Here is a 15,901-nt window from a genome sequence, read left to right on the forward strand (position 1 = left end):
ACCCAAAGAACACTGTCAAGACCAACTGGGGGAATACTACTGTTTAAAGGTCAGAGTCTTTCTACAGTAGCAATGAAGGAAGCTTTGAAGAACTGTTTAAAAAGATGAAAGGAAAGCAGATTGAAGTGGAAATATGGAAGCCAAGAAGGGATGTGCTGTATATATTCTGTAACATTTATTTCTCTAAATACTTAAAAAGTATCTCTTTGGAATAAGTGAAATAAGTGTCCCTCAGTGCTATAATTTTGATGCCCAGCCTATTGCACTGATTTTACTAAAGCATACCTCGATACAGTGCTGTCAGCTTGGATCAAAGGATGTTGTAAGAAAAGACCAATGGGAATTTTTGTTGTGTCCACTATGAATGTGCCCCTCCCTTCCTTCCTTCTTTCCTTCCTCCCTTCCTTCTCTCCTTCCTCCCTTCCTTCTTTCCTTCCTCCCTTCCTTCTTTCCTTCCTTCCTTCCTTCCTTCCTTCCTTCCTTCCTTTCTCCCTCCCTCCCTTGCTCCTTTCCTTCCTCCCTCACTTCTTTTGAGGATATTGCACTGTTCCTTACATAGGAATCTTGGTGGAAATTTTACTTAAATCTCAAGAATAGAAACACTTATGCTACTATTGACCAGTTATCTGTATCTGTATCATTATTTATATATCTACTTGATATGAATCTTGTAAGATATAATGTGAATCATGTAAAAGTTTATGTTCCCTTGACTACTAAAAAGCTTGGATTATTTCTGGGGATAACTTCTGCCATAAAATCTTACTGTGCACATTGTGAATTGACTTCACTGCTGACTCCATTTTTTGCACCCTGCCAAAATGCCTTACTCAGTTACTTCAAATTTGATTCTTTCCTGCTAAATTGCACAATATTTTTGTAAAATATAAGAGGTGCTTTCTGGCACAAGAAATAAGATAAAAACAAAAGTATGTATTAATTTTTGAAGGTTTTTGTACAGTAATTTTGCAGACTTCATTTGGTACATATTAGCTGAATTGAGTCAGTGGTGGGTTGAGTGTTGTTACCTGAGAGCTCAGCCTTTGTCAGCTACTCCAAAGCACCTTAGAAGTTTCTCTTGGTGGCTGACTTTGATCAAAGTCTCATTTCTGCCTTCTGCAGTGACAAGGACGGTGTGTGCAGAACAGTGTGACGGCAGGTGCTATGGACCCTACGTCAGTGACTGCTGTCATAGAGAATGTGCTGGAGGTTGCTCAGGACCAAAAGACACCGACTGCTTTGTAAGTCTTGGAGATCCCCTTTTAGTCTCCTGATCTCCCTCCTTTCTAGTTGGATTCGGGCATACTGAATCTTTAACTTCGCATTAAAATAAGATTGAATTTAACCATTTTAGGATTAAGAAGATGTTTTGCCTTCCTATAATACATCTCCTCACTGGGTGGCTATTGATTAACTATGATGTTTCTGTTATACTAAATGAATTATGTCTTTCAGACATAATTTATATTACAGGTGAGGTGTATTGGAGAATGAGAAGGGGAAAAGATAAAAAGATATTGAGATATCTTTTAAAAGCTAATAGTGCCCTTCCAAAATTTACATTGATTACCTGTTTATGTTGTTGCATCATTGAATTTTCTGAGTGGGGGCTCTTGAATTTTATTTCTTGAATTTAAATTTCAAGATTATAACTCTTGATTTCAAGATTATTCATAAATTTATCCATTTAACTATTTCCCAGTATATTTTGTTTACAAGTTAATATTATTCAGAATTTATAAGATTTACAAACGCATGCTTAAAGCAATTTATATGCTAATCAGTGTGATTTTTATTTTAGAAAAGGACAGTTTTCTTTCCTTAAAATTAACATTTATAGCTTTTTGGGGACATGTTTTAATTACATTTTAATATCCCCAATACAGTTATTTCTGCTCTTTTGAATACAGACAATTCTGTGAACTATAGTTACCACAATTTCATAAACACAGACATTGTTTTCATTTTATGCTAAAAATAATAAAATAAGTAATTGTTTTTGCTATTAACAATGAACAGAGATATTCATTTTTTCCCATTTGAAATACCCAGAGAATACACATATATATTAAGAATTGAACATTTTTTAAATGACACAACTCTGAAAATAGGCAAAACATAAATTAAACCTCATGATATAGTCATTTCTTAATTTTCTTAATGCTACAAGAAACCTAATTTTTCTACCCTAATCCTATATTGAAACAAAAGTATATATTGCAGAAGTGAGTAGGGAAGAAGAAGTAAAGAAAAGAAAAATGTCAAAAATTTAAGGAGGATGCTCAGCAGGTTTTGAAGTGAAACGCTTTCCCTTGCCTATCACCTGATACGGGGTAAAGCCTGATGTGGGGGACACTGAACAGGTGTTATAGTAACAATTCCAAAGCAGTAACAACAAGAAACACAAACAATAGCCATTCTTTCATGGTTCCATTATCATGATAAGCAGAGTGCCTGGTGAGCCTTAGAATTCTCATTTCATTACTTTTATGGAATGGTCCAATGACTCTACTTTGGCATTTGGTACAGAATGTTCAAGAATGCCAGACCGAGGCCTTGGTGTAAGTTCCGTTGTTTTGTGCGCAGTCTGGAAGGTAAATTTGTTTGATTCCTCTGGTTTATGTCCCTTTGTTGCCAAGCAGTCTGTGCACAACACTGCATAAAGTATGTTCGTAAAGCAATTATGAGGACACATGAAGTTTTATAGCCATAAATTAAAACTCACTGAGTTTTCCTGATTGCTTTTTAATAGATTCTTCCTGGAAAATGTCATCGTAGTGAATAATGTATCATGAGTGAGTCTTGTTCTGATTATGCATCTAGTAGGCCATTGTCAGGGAATTGTCATGTTTGTGATGAAGCACTTGCTAAAACAACAATTGATGAAGAAAATGTTTTGAAGAAACAAAATGAATTAGTGCTTATTAATAACCATACATACAATTTATGATGAAATATAAAATATAGCTAGAGTTCATATGAGCTTACCTTCCAAGGCCTAAATTATTCCTCTGAAGGTTTAAGTTGTTCAATTAAGAGAATTAGTTCATCCACTCTTTTGAAAGCCCTGTTTGTATGTGTGTGTGTGTGTGTGTGTGTGTGTGTGTGTGTGTGTGTATATATATAATTTGTATGTATATGTACGTTACATATATTTTATATCAAATACCTCTCAGGTGGAAACATTGTTTTTAATTCTTCTCAAATGCATTTGAACATATTAACAAATGAAGTCTCAATGCAAATAGGTAAGTCAGCAGAAACAAACTCTTTTATTTGAACTTGATGGCTTTTACTAAATGGTGTGGTATTATGATGAAAGCCACACAGGAAATGGCAGCACATTATTTAATCATGAGCTAAGTATGTCTGCTTCCCTTCATTTCAGCATCAAATACTCTGTATTTACACGGACTAGTCACCTTCCAAAACCTTTTCTTCAAGTCCAGTGTAAATGGCTCCTCACCAATGTTTCCTCACCACACAGTGATGACCAATGTACTTTTCATGCTGCTTCCGGCACTGAACTTTCCAAACACCAGCTTTAAGGAAAATCTAGATTGTAGAATTGGGAAGTCAGTTGCCAGTGCCAGACTCTGAGACTCAGCATAAACACTTTGAATGGTGTGAGTCAAATTTTTTTTCACTGTGAGCTAATTTTAATAACTTAAACCAATTATTAATTTGGAGACCACTGGACAGAGACTAAGTAACTTGAACATCAATAACTTTGTAGAGATGGTATATTCATTGGCATTGGAAAACCAGTTTTATAAAATTTTAGAAGTCCAAAACAAGTTAGAACTTAACACTAAGCACTTAATGACTACAAAGTGTCAAATTTTATACTTTTTGTGAAATAAGTATAGAACACATGTGTAAAAATATAAATATAATAATAAAGAATACATCCTTCTCACAAAGCTGTTACAGCAATGTTCTTTTAACAAGTTATGAAGGTTATTTTTAGATGAAATTAATACTTGCTATGTTGCAGGCCTGCATGAATTTCAATGACAGTGGAGCGTGTGTTACTCAATGTCCCCAAACTTTTGTCTACAATCCAACCACCTTTCAGCTGGAACATAACTTCAATGCAAAGTATACATATGGAGCATTTTGTGTCAAGAAATGCCCACGTAAGTAACAGGATGAGAATAGCCAATTTAATGAGATCATCATTTAAAAACAGAAAAATTTCATATACATTTATTGTAATTTAAAACTTGCAATAATATTGTTGGATATACTTGGATTTAGGTCCTATTGCTACCATTTCACAAATAAGAAAATTAAAGTTCAAAAAATTAAAGTGATTGGTCCAAAGTCTCAGCAAAGGAGTGTCAAGCTTAAAGTTAGAATGTAGTGCCGTTGCCTTCTAAGCTCACTGTTTTCACTATACCTCAGTGTATTTGTACATGATACTGTTTCTCAAAAAAGTGCTTAGTTAAGTGGCAGCAAGCTTTGTAATGAATGAGGTCTGCTTCTAATCACAATGAATTTTTACCTAATATCATTTCTGATTACTTATTTGTAATAGATTGTGTAGCATGATAGTTTTAATATCAAATCTAATCTTAAACAATAACAATAGATGTGAAGGGCATGTTGACAGATCTTTACAAAATTGATAACTCATCCTGGGAATTCCAAGTGACCAGCTTCACTTTCATCAAGAATTCAGTATAATGTATGTCTTCACGTTTGCTCCAGAGTGAGCAATGGGACATTATTTCTTCATTGTTTTACCTAAGAAAAAGAATGACTACATTTGTCCACATACTCATTTAAAAGAAGAAGGTTTTACAATCTACATCATACCGCTATTATGGTTTTCTTGTTTTGTGTCTGTGATTGAATAGGAAGTGTGAAGGACATAGGATTAGAGTGGTTATGGTTTCTGGCTCTGCCCACTTCTTACTTATGTGATTTTAAATGAACTATTTAGTTTTCTGTATTCTCCTTACGAGGTGGATAGTAATAATCATGGTTCTGTCTTTTCTAGAGTTATTATAATGATCAAAGGTTTGGGGAATAAGAATCAGAGGGACAGTATATAAAAACAAGTGTTTGAAAACAATGACAATTCTCATCATTATTATTACATACTTTTATATTGGTTAAAAGAATAGTTATGCATATAAGCTTTTAACACCTAAATTGTGGCAAGTGGAGAACTATTTTGTGAAATTACATGCCCAGTTTCCTTAGATACCTCATAAATTTCCTTTCTTGGAATAGTTCAGATCAATCAAATTACAGACTGATTTAAAAACACTTCAGTATTTATCTATGTAAAATTCAAATATTTGAAGGGTCCTGCTCATGAGGCATGAACTATTTTGGGAAAACAAAGACATTTAGCTTTTAAATACTGGTCCACAATCTCCAACCCAGAATTCTAACATTCAAAAATTAAAAAGACAAATATTTTTTGCAACTCGTTTGGCTGCAAAATCTGTACCTGACTGATGTGAGGGTATTTATAATTTGTATTTACTCCACTTGATATATCTCTCTGCAAAACTGTAGAGGTGTTTAAATATGGGGTATTTCTGAAGACCTTGCAGAAAGGATGGCCACATAATATGCAGTGTATTCAGATGTTGCAGGCTTGGTTCTCCTCACACAGAGATTAGGTCCTTAAGGAGGAGTGTTCTCAGAATGACTACAGAAGGAGAAAGAGAAGGAAGGGAACAGGCTACAATGCAGTGTCAACAATGTGCCTTCTGTTGTGGTGGATGCCCTCTGGTGGATGTTAACTGGGAATGCAAAGATCTTCACTGCCCACTCCCATGGATTCATATACATCCCTCCACCGCAGACTTCCTTCAGTCCCAGACTTCCCAATATTTCTTCTCCCATGGCAAACTACTGCTCATGAGTCCATACTTACTGTAAGTCCATACTTACTGTGTGTTCCGCACAAAGTAAGTGATCATCTGAACTATCCAGAACTATGCCCACTGGTAGGTTTTTTCCTTGCCACTGTCTTTCAAGTCTGCTCCTGAGTGAGCTGCAGGGCCACTGCCATTCATTTTGAGCGGCTTGCACCCACATAGCAAACTTAATTTTTGTCTTCGTCTGTTAACTCTCACAAGTGCCCTCTTTTGGCCCCCACGCAGACATAGGTATGAGCTGAGTGAGAGGTGCCAGCACGAGGAGTCTGGGCTACCTGCTTATGTGTTTACTTATGCCTCTGCCATGATTCACATCCAATCTTAAATATACTGCTTCTATCTTGGGGTAGATTCCTGTTGAACATGGCCAACATTATGACATCATGGTTCTAATAAAACCTGATGCATGATGGGCAAACCTTTGTTTAATTTTTTTAAGTTTATTTATTTATTTTGAGGGAGAGAAAGAGAGCAAAAATGAGAGTGAGAACGAGTTGGGGAGGGTCAAAGAGAAGGAGAGAGGATCCCAAGCAGGCTTTGTGCTATTACTGCAGAGCCCTACGTGGGCTCGAACTCATGAACCAGGAGGTCATGACCTGAGCCGAGATCAAGAGTCAGACATTTAACTGACTGAGCCACCTAGGTGCCCCTGTGATGGGTAATTCTGACTAGAAGGTCAATCAATGACCCAGGAGCCAGAAGCGTATCAGGAGTTGTTTATTAAATAGCATACGATTATGTGCTACAGATTGTGTGGCTTAGCTATAGAATTGTGGAGGTCTCAATATGATTTTCCAGCTGGGATGTGCCATAACTCCACATGACTTATTTTCCCACAACAGACACTCCTACTACCGATAGCCTCTTGGGTTTTATTACCCAAGTCGCATAATTGCTTGCATCCCAGACTGGACTTGCACGATATGCCTTTCCTGATCTGAGCCCCCTTCAAGGCCAAAAGCCTTCCATACCACTGAATATTAGGCCAGAAGCAGTATTCCCAGACATGGAAGGATACTGCCTTTGAAATATAAAGTGGCCTAGCAGGTATTGTGTTTTCTCTTTATTGTGGGAGGCTTTCGATGCAATGATTTGTTCTTTTTTTGGGAGGAGACAATGTCATGGCATATTCCAGATCACTGGGCCCCTAAACATTTTACCACTGTATCAGGTAATTGTATATACCTGGTTTATTTAGTATACCTTTCCTAAGATGCTGCCTTTCAAATCCCATTTTGTTTCTTCATATAAAACTAGGGAACAGTTTATATGACATTCCACTGAAAGATAGAACACATTTTAAACATTTCCTCCTGGATATGAAGTGCACTTTCTTGATCCAAGGCAATTCAACTTCAGCTTCATTTGTGCCTCATGTAACTTGAAGTATTTTTAGGCTTCAAACTTGCATCATGACATGAAATGAAGTGGAACTATTGAAAAACACAAACTAAATGTCATGTAGTTTCCTAAGTCTATAAAAGAAATTCTCTCTATCTTGGGGGCAATTCAGGATGTGGAGCAGTAGTCAAGCAAGTACTAACCATTGTTAACACATGCTGCCCTTGGATTTGAATGTGGATGCTCATAGATTCTATTTCAGGCTGAGATATTTAAACGGAGATGTTTTAAGGAAAGAGACGTGTATACTACCAATGATGCCAATCATTGTCAAGCCCTAAAATACCTTATTTTAAAGTTGTTTGCTGAGCATCACCATTATTGCTCATTTTACCTTTTTTAAAATCAGATAACTTTGTGGTGGATTCCAGTTCTTGTGTGCGTGCCTGCCCTAGTTCCAAGATGGAAGTAGAAGAAAATGGGATTAAAATGTGTAAACCTTGCACTGATATTTGCCCAAAAGGTGAGTGACAGCTGAGATTATTTTTGGCTAGAACTGGGACCTACAACAAGGTTTTTCCTTGTACTTCTTAATGGACCGGCTAAGTTCGCTTCTCTGAACACATCACTCCCATACCAAACCTTCCCTCACACACTTTCCCAGGGCTTTGAATAGTTCCCCAAAGTACTAACTGTCTCAACAGTGTGTATTATTGATTTTGAATGATCTATAGTAAATGATGCAGGTAAAATTCAGACTGCACTTTGATAGAAACACAGGAAAAAAGTTGTGTTTTGTTCTATATGTAGCAGATCTTAGAAGTATGCATATAACAAGGGATCACATGATTATTTTAGCATCAAGAACCCATCTTAGTCGCTTGCCACTCTACGCTAAATGATCTGCTGTATATATGAAGGGGTGCAAAGGGACAAATAACATGATATTTACTCTCCAGGTCTTCAAAACTATTTTGAGAGATTATAAAATGACAAGAAAGTTTACTGTAAGTATTAAATAAATGTTTCAGATAATCCATGTCATAGAATATTAGTGGAGAAAGAAATCCCTTCTAGCTGCAGTACTCAAATTCCTCACCAGAATGAAACTTAAATTAAGCAGGATGAAAGTAGAGTCCAAATTTTCTGAACGATATTAAGCTTTCCAAAGTATCAAAAAGTGCCTTTTAAAAGGGCAAACTTCAGACTTACTTTTAGACTACATTCTCTCTTTGTCTCTCCTCTCTCTCTCTCTCTCTCTCTCTCTCTCTCTCTCTCTCCCTCCCTCTCTCCCCCCTCACCCCCTCCACGCACCCACACAAATACACATACTTTGTTTTGTTTTGTCTTTAAGTAGTGCTCAGAAAGTATAGGTAGCACTCAATTTAAGAATTTAAATGTAAATACTTAAATGGCTCTTGATTCTGATTACAACTCATTTCACTAGTACTTTGTTTAATATATATTCTTAATAAGGCCAATATTTTTAAAACCACAGGTTGTAGACCATCATTAGGCCATGAAATAATTTTCCTCGAGTGATTTAAAAGTATTAAAAATGATATCTTAGAACAGATGAGAAAATAGTTGACGTTATGTGGCAAGGGCTAGTGTTGATTGTTAAAAGTTGTTTTAGTTATGTATGTGCTGTGTGGGTATACTGGGACTTGATATAAGATATGATTTTTATGAGTCATGGTCACTAGACTATAATGCAGGGACAATATTTTAAAGTAGGCCCATCAGTAAATGTTGCATGAATGAATGATTATTTTATGTTAGAAAACAGTTTATTTCTTATGATGAACTTTTTTTTTCCATTTTATAATTAAAAAAAACTGTTATTTTATAATAAAAATGCAATGATTTCTTGACTGAGATCAAAGTTTCTCACCTCCTTGACTGTGAGTCTTGTTTCTACAGCTTGTGATGGCATTGGCACAGGATCACTGATGTCAGCTCAGACCGTGGATTCCAGTAACATTGACAAATTCATAAACTGCACCAAAATCAATGGGAATTTGATCTTCCTTGTCACTGGTATTCATGGGTCAGTATTAAATTTTTGCAGAAAATTATTTTACAAAGTGTAGACAAAGCTTACAGGATTCTTTAGCTTTGTCTGTTTGATTCCTTTTGGCCCAGATGAGTTCTGCCCGACATTAATGCTCCTCTCCAGCAAAGTCAAATGCCAGATTTTACCATCAGTGATAGTAAAAACCACAGTTTTGAGATATATTCAGACTATGAGTTTAGTAACTACTTATATTTGACAATATACATTTATATATTTATTAAAATGTATTTGTAGGACATTCTCCTCAAATCTACAAATTTCAGAAAGCTTGACATATTTTTAGATATGCTTAGGGAAACTGTATCAATGGGTACAGTGAGGAATTTCATTCAGACTCTAACTGATTAGTTCAAGGAAACATAAGTTAATATTCCTTTTTTTTTTTAAGTTTATTTATTTGTTTTGAGAGAGATAAAGATAGAGCACAAGCAGGGAGGGGCAGAGAGAGAGGGAGAGATAGGATCCCAAACAGGCTCCATGGTGCCAGCACAGAGCCCATTGTGGGGCTGGAACTCACAAACCATGAGATCATGACCTGAGCCAAAATCAAGTGTCAGATGCTTAACCAACTGAGCCACCCAGGCTCCCTTAATGTTTCTTTTAAAATGTCTCTCATAGAGTGGCGCCTGGGTGGCTCAGTCGGTTGAGCGTCCAACTTCAGCGCAGGCCATGATCTCGCAGTTGATGAGTTTGAGCCCTGCATCCGGCTCTGTGCTGACAGCTCAGAGCCTGGAGCCTGCTTCAGATTCTGTGTCTCCCTCTCTCTCTGCCCCTCTCCTGCTCATGTTCTGTCTCTCTCTGTCTCAAAAATAAAGATAAACATTAAAATTTTTTTTTAAATATCTCATAGAAAACAAATCAGTAAGTTGAAATTCTCTTAAACTTTTAGAAATTCTCTTTGCCTTGATGTATCTTTTTCTCTTTCCTTAGGTTAGGAAATTAGTATTATTATACGAAATCTATTAAATGAATTTCATTTTAGCAATAAAAATTGTAACATTTTCTTGGCTCCTTCATTACAGAACCACCTGCTGATTTTAACTGGGAAAACAACCAAGTTTGTATTTTTTCAATTGTAATAAAAATGTCAATATTTTTACTTTATATTTTATCCATTTATCTATATTACTCTTAATCCCTAAATATTAGTGCTACAGGCTACAGATAAAGAATATTACTCACATATTTCAATTCAAAATCTTAACTCTAAACATATATCACATCATTTCTAGAAGCAAAATAATTTAACACATCATGGATAAATGTGTCCAAATAGGAAAAGTGAGAGAAATAGAACAAAGTATTTCTTTCCATACAAATAAATTATAGTAGATCTTATTGCATAAACCATTACTTTAAAATGCAGCTTTTAATATGGGTTCATGCCAGATACTGTAATGGTATGTCCACACTTTCTGCCCCAGGTATGTTATATTCAGCCCAAACAATGTTTACAAAATAAATATATATCATCAAGATTTCTAACTTCTCATTAAAAATATGTAGACTTGGTTACCCTTAGCACATCCTCCTATATGGCAACAATCTGTTGGAGCTGTGTAGTTCTAGCTATTTAAAAAATTTTTTTAACATTTATTTATTATTGAGAGACACAGAGTGTGAGCAAGGGAGGGGTAGACAGAGGGAGAGACAAAGAATCTGAAGTAAGCTCCAGGCTCTGAGCTGTCAGCACAGAGCTGACGTGGGAATCAAACTCACAAACTGTGAGAACATGACCTGAGCTGAAGTTGGTCGCCCAACCAACTGAGCCACCCAGGTGCCCCAGTTCTAGCCATTTTGAGATGGGATAACCAAACTTACCATAGTTGCTACTGACCCTCGAACCCATTCACATTGCTATCCTCACCTCCGTGGCCCTACTGGGTAGGAGACCTGAGTCTACATTTAAGTGCACCTATATAATTGAATGCATGTATGACATTTACTAAAACAATATATCCTCATTGTAACTATTTTCAAAAGCACATATCACCATGAATGAAAGATCACATGTTAACAGCATCTTCTGAGAAATAGGAAGACATACCCACTTAATTCACGTTGCCTGCTTTAACATGGGCATAATAAATGAATTGGCCTCAGGTCCATCAGTGTGGGGAAATATTTGAAAATATAATGTCATAAATTGCACTAGAAAAGCTGTTTTCGTTATAATCAGGTGCAACATCCATCTTATACATAGTATTTTCATACTTCCTTTTGAATTCTGAAATAAAAATCATAGATAATATAGCCTACCTATATCAATAATTTTATGAAGTGATTATAATTCTCCAATTGTAATTTAAAGAAAAAATACAACAAAAGTAATGTATAATAAAATATGTATTGATAGGAAAATGCTCAGCTTCTACTTTGTAATGAAAGTTTGGATTTATTAGAAATAAGAATAGAAGTCATTTTGTGCCAGAAGTATGGGGAAATAAAGAGCAGAGGAACAGCTGACCACTGAAATAGGTAATAAGTAACAGACATATTTGTTATATGACAAGGGGAAGATGGAATTAAATATCATTGAAATAGAGGCAACATGAATACAGAATTACACACAGTCAAAGTATGATCAGCTATGAAGTTTGTGCACACGAGTCCTTAATTGGGTGGGACATTTTAAGGTTGTTCAAGACATAAGGCAAACCTTTTCTGTGAAGGAGACTTTAATTTTTTGGTGCTTGGGGTTATTATTAAAAGCCTGTAGTGTCCCCTAATCTGTTACAACTAATACACCTCTACAAATGTCCCAGCTTCCCTTCAGTAGGGTAATATTGCCCCCATTGAGAACCACAGCAATAATTCTGTGAGTATAGAAGGATAATGAAACCAACAAAAACACCCACTGATTGTTAATCTTACAGATAAACCATGCATGGGGAGGTTTAAAAGACCATCTAGGGCAGTTCGGAATTGTTATTTTAGTTTTGGCTCCTTATGGAGCATATTTATCAAAAGACTGGATTTATACTAATTGTAAAATGGTTTTACATATCCTGAATGACCTAACATCTAGAATAGGGTAAATATTAATAAAGAAATGGGAAAAAAGGGAAGCAGATATGTCAAGATATAAAAATATATTGCACAATAAAAAACATATATTGCACAATAGATGCCATATATTCACAAATTTATGAGAAGAATCATTACAAAATACTAGATGCATCCTGACTTTCAAGGGAAACAACCTTGCTAACTGATTCGGGTGAAAATGAATTATAGAAAATTGACTCACATGATTGAAAATATAATGGTAAACAAAACCTCTCCTAAAAAATGAGCTCAGAAAGTAAGAGTTAAATTTCCTACTTCAGTAACTTGATCCAGACTAGACTGATTTGAATATCCACTGTAGACAATTTTACTGAGTTACGTGGCTTCCATAATATGTCAAATGCTCAGTTTCTTATGTAAAGTTGAGAGTTGAGTTTATTAAATAAACTTCTCTGGCTGTTGTAGGGATTAAAATAAATACCTACCTTCTCTGGTTGTTGTAGGGCTTAAAAACAAAAATTATTTTTAAGTGCTTAGTCAAGTACCTGGCATATTGTAAAACATTAAATGGTACAAAAAAAGGAGACAGAGAGAGAGAGAGAGAGAGAGAGAGAGAGAGGAAGGGGAGAGAGAAAGAAAATAACAAAGAAGGCAGTGCTAAACAAAAATCTCAATGACTATATCCAGTTTATAGAACAACATACAGTGTAACAGATTATTTTGTAGACTATTGAAAAACAAATAAAGACAAAGTTATTTTCTTGGCAATAAGTCATATCCCTTAGTTCAGAAGATTATTATTTCTTCTTAATAATAGTAAATAGCTTGGAATATTTAATATTAACATTATAATTAATATTGTTATGTCTCAACTATAATATATAAGGGATTTCCAGGACAAATATATATGTGATATGTGATAGTTCTCATTCCCAGTCTCATGCCAGTATGAAACATATATTTTGAAGCCTTTCTCTTAATCTTAGGAAAGTACTGATAAAAAGTTAATTCAGTAAGCCTAAGACATCTTATAAACATATAGGCATTATGTGTATTCATGCATACAATGTGTGCATGTAGAGAGAGACTTTAAATGTGAGTAACATGGAGTCCTTTATGTAAAAACCTTCTAGTAAATTAAAGACATGTTTTCCCTCAATTCCTATTACCTTCAATCTTCCCTCTCTCTCTTTTTTTAAATTTAAATTCATGTATGCTTTGGATAAAATAGCTAAGGTATTTCTTTAAACTGATAGGTAAGGGGCGCCTGGGTGGCTCAGTCAGTTAAGCGGCCAACTTCGGCTCAGGTCATGATCTGAGGTCCGTGAGTTCAAGCCCCGCGTCAGGCTCTGTGCTGACAGCTCAGAGCCTGGAGCCTGTTTCAGATTCTGTGTCTCCCTCTCTCTGACCCTCCCCCGTTCATGCTCTGTCTCTCTCTGTCTCAAAAATAAATAAATGTTTAAAAAAAATAAATAGGCAAAAATCATAACTAAATGAGATTATACTTTTCAGAAACAAGTTTCTGCAATAAGTAAGCTTACTGTCAATTTGTCAATTAAAATTTTAATATATAAAAGAACTCAATAAAGTTTTTTTTTTAATTTTTATTTATTTAGTTTTGGGGGGTGGGGTTGAGAGAGGAATAAAGAGAATCCCAAGCAGGCTCCTACTCAGCACAGGGCCTGATTCGGGGCTGGATCTCATGACCGTGAGATCATGACCTGAACCTAAATCAAGAGTTAGGCGCTTAACTGACTGCCCCACCCAGGTGTCTCAAGAACTCAAGAAACTTAATTGGCATGTTTATAGCACGATAGGGCTATTGCCAGAAATAGACTAGGCACTCTTGCTCTTTTATTTAGAATGGGAACCACAGGCAAACCTGTGATCGGTGTTATCCATAGGAATGTTCACCTTTCATCTTTTGTCATGTTTGACAATGGTCATGTGCATGTACTTAGAGTAACAAACTGCTCACCAAATAAGCATGTTCATGCTGTGTCACAATGAGACACAGACACGAAGTGCTTAGATAATACAGTATCATGATGATAAACAATGGAAAAGAGATAATGGGTTTAGTGAAAAATAAAGCAATTTCAGTGGAATTGTAAAAATATGTTTCTCTCTATCCTGAGCTTTATTTTGGATCACCAAATACAATGACAGGGTGGACATAATGTTCTTTCACATGGCTCTGAATTTAGCTAGGGAATTTCTTGATTTTAAAGCACTATGGATTTCAAGTGGCTATAAGATGCAACTCCCTGTAGGTGGTTTGAAGTTGGTAAGTAGGATTCTGTCAACTTATTTTATGAGAGTCCTGAATCTCTCAAATTAAGTATATAAAATGTCTGTGGTCCATTGGGCTTCATATGAACATTCCAGAACTCATTTCATTCCTGGCAACTTAGAAGTGTTCTCAGTATAGGTTTGGACTGACCCCATTATTGTGTGCATGCCCTGAATTTTGAGTGTTTCTCAATAAAGCCAAGACATTTGATTATATGACCAGAGCTGTTCTATACACTGCCTTCCATCAGAGAACAAATGTTGAAAGCTTATTCTACTGCAGATCTGATACGTCTACGTACAGAAGTCTTTGCACATTAAAAAATGGTAACAACAAGATTTTTCCCCCATGGTGAAGTAATTTTTTGGCTTCATATTCAGCAAAAGCATAGTTATTCATTCAATGTATCTTCATTTATAAATAGAACAAGTTTACCAGAACATTTAATTTAGACTTTAAGCTTTTGAGAGACATTCATATCACATTGAAGAAAATCTTAATTATGTGTGAGTTATGGGGGAAACTACAGTGTTTCTCCAAGCCTTCCATAACACTCCCCGTTAAACTAGTATTACGTTGTGTCAATTGCACTTCTTAGTTTGAAACTGTTTTTAATCAAACAGAGTTTCTGTAGTTGCCTGTTTGTTTGTTTTTTAAGATATAGGATGCTTCGTGGTATAGGAGCATACCCAGATGAACCAAGTTGAGACAGCCAGTACAATGGGGTTCCAGAGATCAAGGTTACTGGAGCTAATAGTGTTTTTAAGGCTCTAATGCTAAGATAAATAAATGTCTGTAGGTTCAGACTCAGATTCCTAGGATAGACCATATGCCTATCTGTTTGTGGAGCACCTTGATTGATAGCCCTATTAAGGCTGCATCCAATATATCACTCTATCCAATTGTTTACTCCCCAAATAAAAAAGAAGGTTCTCAAAGATGTAAAACAACAGATGTACACAGCAAGAATAAAACTCAGTTGATTGCTACAGGTGGATACATGCTTCTAAGAAAACCTGTTCATTGTTCTTAGATTTGCTTTCTTTTTTCTTTTTCTTTTCTTTTTTTTTTTTTTTTGAGAAGTGGTCAATGAATATAATTTTTCTCTGAAGGGTATATAGTGATATGAGGTCTCTACTTGCCCAGGATTTCCAAGGTTGTCTTTCAAAGTAATAAACCTTAAAAATAAAATGTATTCCTTAAAACAGCATAAGGTATTACTTGAATTACTGAGAAATGTTTGGTATTGTGTTTATGTTTAAGATTCAAGTTTGTAACTAT

General features: G+C 35.6%; 1 protein-coding gene across 1 annotated transcript in view; it reads left to right on the forward strand.

Moving 5' to 3' along the window:
• Positions 1-15,901, forward strand: part of ERBB4 (erb-b2 receptor tyrosine kinase 4) — a 1,149,310-nt gene that overhangs the window by 830,226 nt on the left and 303,183 nt on the right. Inside the window, exons 6-9 of the mRNA XM_047868778.1 lie at positions 1,123-1,241; positions 3,998-4,139; positions 7,651-7,764; positions 9,165-9,291. Coding sequence (XP_047724734.1) covers positions 1,123-1,241; positions 3,998-4,139; positions 7,651-7,764; positions 9,165-9,291 — 502 coding nt within the window. The remainder of the gene's footprint in view (positions 1-1,122; positions 1,242-3,997; positions 4,140-7,650; positions 7,765-9,164; positions 9,292-15,901) is intronic.

This window comes from Prionailurus viverrinus, chromosome C1, assembly GCF_022837055.1.
Source record: "Prionailurus viverrinus isolate Anna chromosome C1, UM_Priviv_1.0, whole genome shotgun sequence".
In the NCBI taxonomy this organism is placed as follows: Eukaryota; Metazoa; Chordata; class Mammalia; order Carnivora; family Felidae; genus Prionailurus; species Prionailurus viverrinus.